The sequence below is a fragment of the Rhizomucor pusillus genome (genome assembly GCF_041956525.1).
Source record: "Rhizomucor pusillus strain CBS 183.67 unplaced genomic scaffold VTP01scaffold_13, whole genome shotgun sequence".
Taxonomy (NCBI): Eukaryota; Fungi; Mucoromycota; class Mucoromycetes; order Mucorales; family Lichtheimiaceae; genus Rhizomucor; species Rhizomucor pusillus.
In genome coordinates, this window is record NW_027192155.1 from 38,006 (window position 1) to 43,351 (window position 5,346).

A 5,346-nucleotide genomic window follows, 5' to 3' on the forward strand; every position below is an offset into this window, starting at 1 on the left:
TAACTTTTTTTGTCTTCATGAAGGAGCACCTGATAGCATGAAGAAATTTCCCAAAAAGGACAATCCGTGGATCAAAGAGGCTGCATGCGTAATTTTCCGCGTGGCAAAAAGATGTTCTAAAGCGATCTTGCTGCAGAAAGATTTATTTTTATAAAATGCATCGAGAAAGTCGACAAGGTGGTGAGCTAATCCTTTACGAGCGCGAGCAACCGGTCTTCTTTGTCAACTCAGCAGGGCAAGTGACTTCCTTGAAGGAAACACTTGGGTTATCAGCGTTTTGGAACCAGCCAAATCTATTTGATACGATGAATGAGTGAGGTTTCTCAGTATGCATTTGTATTTTTGAGTCGTTACCTCCACTCGCAGCCAGCTTGAAGTTCCTTGGGAAGCTTGGCACATTCAGACTTGCTGCTGATACCACCGTAGCGAGCGCCCCAGCCATCAGCAGGTGCACCCCACTAAAGGATGAGGATGTTAAAAAGGGGGGATGAGTGTTGATAATTATAATACACATTGCCATACCTGGCTCTGGCAGCCATTGAAGATGCCGACACCGCCACCAGGAATTTGCAAATCAAAGTGGTTGCTGCCTAAGTCGCCACCAGTGTTGGTTACCTGAACGACCATCTTCTTGCCCTCAACAGCGCCCGAGGTGAAGGTCAATTCGTAGCAAGAGCAGCACCAGCCTTCCTCGGTTTTGCCGGCGATGCTAGCAGCAGCAAAGCCGTAAGAGAGGTTGTCGTTCACTTCCCAGGGTTGGTTGTCGTTGCACATGTAGCCGGAACCACCGTTGCACCCACTCTGTGTAAGTGGCAGTGAGTAGAACTTGCATATGTATTAATCTGAGGGATGCAAAAGATTTCCTACCTGAGTGTTTGCGTCAACCAATGTAACACCATCCTTTGCACAGGTGCCAACAGGCTTGGAGACGGAAGCCTTGCCAGGCCAGCTGCAGGATGCTTTGCAGCAATCCCAGTAGCGAGTAGTGGTTCCTGAGCCAGAGGAACCTCCAGATATGGGCTTGTAATCGCCAGAACCGCCCGACGAGGAGGTGCTGGTAGCCTGCTTGGAGGTCGTCGTTGTCGTGCTAGGCTTCTTGGTAGTGGTGGTCGCCTGCTGGGTGGTCTCTGGCTTTGAGGATGTAGCAGTCTTTGTAGTAGTGGTAATCTGCTTGGTGCTTGTGGTAGACGCGTTCGTCGTGCCAGCAGCGCTAGACCCCTTTGTAGTTGTAGCATGAATAGCCGATGGTTGCTTGGTAGTAGCGGAACCGGATGCAGCTTCGCCTAGAACACGTGGTTAGAGTATGTTCATACATTCGTCAAATATCCATCACCACTTACTGTCAGGAATACATTGCGAGTAGTAGGGGTTCCATTCCTTGCAGGTGTAACCAGACACGCAGCAAGTAGCATGAGGCCAGTTTTGACCTGGAATCAACGTTTAATTACATAAGCACACAGTTTGTAACCTTCGTTTAGTTTACCTCCACATTGGCTGTAAGGAGTATTGCACTTGGAGTTTCCAGAAGCCTGAGGCTTGACTGACGAAGCAGGAGAAACAGAGACGCTAGCACTTGCTGCTTGACCTAAAGACAATCAGGAGCATTTCAGTTGGCTGGCTGTCAACAAGATGGATTATTTCCTTGTCTTGTTGCCTACCATCAGGTACACACTGGGAGTAGTAAGGGTTCCATTTCTTGCAGGTGAAACCAGACTCACAGCACGTAGCGTGGGGCCAGTTTTGACCTAGACCGATTAGTTAGGTATCATTGTTGATCCAAATCGAAGCTTTATCGAGAATTCAATGGTCAATTACCTCCGCATTGGCTGTAGCAAGTGTTGCACTTTTCATCAGCAGCGCTTACAAAAGCTACAGAACCGAGAACCAAGGCTGTGATGACAGAGAGACGCATACTAAATGAATGGAGTGGGTAGGTTTTGTAAAGAGTGTTGCCTTATCTTACCAGTGTACAGGTTCCCCCCTTTATATACGATTGGCTTGTCAGTCGACAGGCGCGACCCAGTAAATGTCAATGTAACACCAATTACAGTATCTGTCAATGGCAGCCATTGGGCGCTGGAAGAAAACTCCCGTATTCTCCTACGCAATGTCGCGCAATGAAAACTGGTTTTCAATGTGTGCTCAAGTTTCCGATGCCGTAAAACGTATGATTAGCCCTTCCACCCTTTCTATCGAATAACAGCCTGACGTGGAATATTGACTTTGAGAGTCACGATCGCTTATTGAAGCAGAACGCATTTACAATTGACAGATCCGGAACGTCAATTGGAACCAATCGAATGGAACTCATCACATGCTGTTCTCAAGTCTTATGAAATGCATGGTTGCACCGGGCTGTGGATTTCCAATATGCGTGCACAGGGAGATCTTTTGATAACGTCAATGCTTTATTTGCTGTGTTATCTTTTCTTCTTTTCTATTTCCTCCGTGAACCTTGAAAACAAGCCTTTATGGATCCTAATTCTTTTCTGCACATGCAAACACCGAGAGGAGTCATGCCATTGTGTATTTAAGAGATATATTCTCGGAATGCCTATTTTTACATTGTGTGTCTTCCATTCTACTAGCGCCATTACGTTAATTGCAGATATCTGCAACATTCTCTGAGTTGAACCTACATCGATGTCAACTTCCGATCATAATGTCATTAGTTCGGAGAGGATCCACGAACAATCTGTTTTATTGCATGCATATCACCTAGTCATCCGCGGGTGTAATTGTCCTTGCGCCACTTTCGGGGCATAAATAAATATGACTAGGAACACGGCAGATCCATCCCAGTGTACACCTTTTCCAAAAATTAATGTCGCTGCGATTTGTCGTTTTGGTGTATAAATGTATTATACAATTTCACAAAATGCGACATTACTTTTGGGAAAATGTGTACTGGGCAGTCATCCAAGTTTTCTCCCGCAAACCAGATCAACCTCACGAATCTGGGTCACTCATACTGAATCCTAGTCAAAACGTCCTATATTGAGAAACTAAGGTGCTAAATCAAATACTTGGAGCATACCGAGGAAGTTTCTTCATGGATTTGCTCAAGCTGCTTTAGCAACATTTTTGATTCAATTTGGCAATTATTCAAAACAGAAAATATCCGGGCCGTGGAGATCTGAAGTTAGCCGAGCAATCCAATGTGATGCTTCCATAGCGACTGCTACTCGCAGCACGCTTGCGTAGCAACAACACAAGCTGGCAGGAACTTCGAAATCTCGGCCTTTGAAATCTCACAGCCGCAGTCTCTGCATGAAACTCGGTCTTTATGTGCGTCTCAGTATGTCGCTTTGCCACCTACCTCATTAACCGTCTCTAAGATTACGTCCTTGAAGTCAACTTTGAATACCACAGTGATATACAGAAAGCCATGGTAAAATTGCTATAGACCGGAACGCTGAATGTGCACTTGATTGACACGGCGGATAAAGAAACATGCGAGTTCATTCCTTGTATCCCAAAGCGTGATCCACAGGTTTATGAAGACAAGTTTCAGGTATCATGCAAGGAAAAACACAAAGGCAACATACACGTGAATCTTGCGCTTCGCCGGAGAAATTCACTGGCTGCTTGCACAGCTGCTGTCACTCCCTAGCCGAGAGTGGGAAGCTGCTTTCCTCCTCTTGCACATCCAGGAGTACCGATGTCAAGCTGGTTCTAATTTTCTTTACCGTCGGCATAGATATGGTCCTGTCAACTCGTCCTACTTTGCAGGATGCGAACCTCTACCAAACTACAGCGACCCCTCCATCCACAGAACGATATAAGCGACTTATTGACTGAGGAAAAAGTATAAAAGTCCTTTGTTTAATAATAATTGGTTTACACAATTGCATGTGTAAATTGAGAGCTTATGACTCATGTCAGCGGCTGGGAAAGCAGGCTTAAAAGAGAAAAAATGCTTCAGGCCCACTACAAACACTACCGCGAAAGCAGAAAAACCGCTGCACCGCTGCGATTGCTACAATGACATGGAGCCATCAGAATTATAGATATCCTTTTTGACGCGACTGAATGGATTCCATACGCTTATACGTGACTTCGCGTGATATTTTCTCAATTACACATTGAAAAAAATATAGATGGAAACTGCTACTCATATCTGAGTCTACAATCCCTTCCTTTGTTTAGAAAGAGCTGTATATACGATGGTCTAGAAGGCTCGAAAATGTATGTAAATGGGATAAGAGAACAAGGAACGGATACAGTTAACCGCGGATTTTGAGATTCTAAAATCGGGCGAGCAAAAGCGCCGACGTGAGATGACGACTATGCCTTAAATGTTCGATATCCGTGCATCGTCCAGAATCCGTAGATACAGTATTCTTAACTGCGGACACATTTTTCGTTCCGAGTCATCACTGACAGCATACATTCTGGATAAATTCACACCGTGCGATCCAGGTATCATTGCTGGCAATATTAACGCTTGCAAGCATGTGCATAGGCCCAAAGTTTGTACCGCGAAAATATAGGAATTTTTGGCTATTTAAGGTATGCCGCCTCATGCTACTGTGCGACTGTGGATGAGGAGCACTCCTAACGTGTACATATCTTCATTGACGCACACGTAGTTGAGCTATGCAGTAAGAAGAAAACAGTATCCATGCCAAACGCGGTATATCCAACATCAAGGGCGTCGTGTCTGATTCTGGTAACAGGAACTGCCAATTGCTCTGCCTCCATCGGTAATTACACTATGTAATACTCCTTGTACACTGTCAAGGTGACACGGACGCTACTGCAACTGCAAGTAGCTGTGGACAGTGCACACCCGTAGCACCAGGCACAGGGATTAGCAAGCTTTAAACTTTATCGCTCGATCACGCGATAAAAAACGAAAATGGTAGAGATCAAAGCAAAAACTCAATATAGTACATGCTTTAAAATGATCTCTTCGCATCCATACATAATCTCCTTAAAAATCTCGTTTCAATCATTACGACTCAGTAATAAATTGGCCTCATAGCTTATGGCGATACCATCTAGGCAACTGTAAGCTTGATTCAGTCTCATCGAATTTATTTCGTGCCTATTCTTTTTCTTGTTACTTTATACCTAAAATATTGTAAAGCATTTCTGTATGTCTACAATAGGATGGAGCTAGGTATCTACCTACATCTTCAAGGGAGCATCCTTTTCGGGGGTGGGCTTTTTCCATTTTTCTGGCAAAGTTCTGCTCAAGTTCTTGATGATTGCATAACGGTGCTGCATGTTGGACTCTTTTTTCGAGAATGCGGTCCGTATATATTTCATTCAAAGCAAGCGTTAGGCTATGCCATTCGCATTTACTGCGAGCGAAGGATCTAGCAGAGCTGGTTTTGTTCG

General features: G+C 44.7%; 1 protein-coding gene across 1 annotated transcript; it reads right to left on the bottom strand.

Moving 5' to 3' along the window:
- Positions 1-193: 193 nt before the first annotated feature.
- On the bottom strand, positions 194-1,912 carry VTP01DRAFT_2400 (uncharacterized protein; the record flags this gene model as incomplete). The annotated part of the gene is made up of 8 exons (XM_069380858.1): positions 194-293; positions 355-458; positions 523-801; positions 868-1,283; positions 1,341-1,427; positions 1,484-1,585; positions 1,659-1,745; positions 1,816-1,912. The coding sequence occupies 8 exons, from the start codon at positions 1,910-1,912 to the stop codon at positions 194-196; spliced, it is 1,272 nt and encodes a 423-aa protein (XP_069237176.1).
- Positions 1,913-5,346: the final 3,434 nt, after the last annotated feature.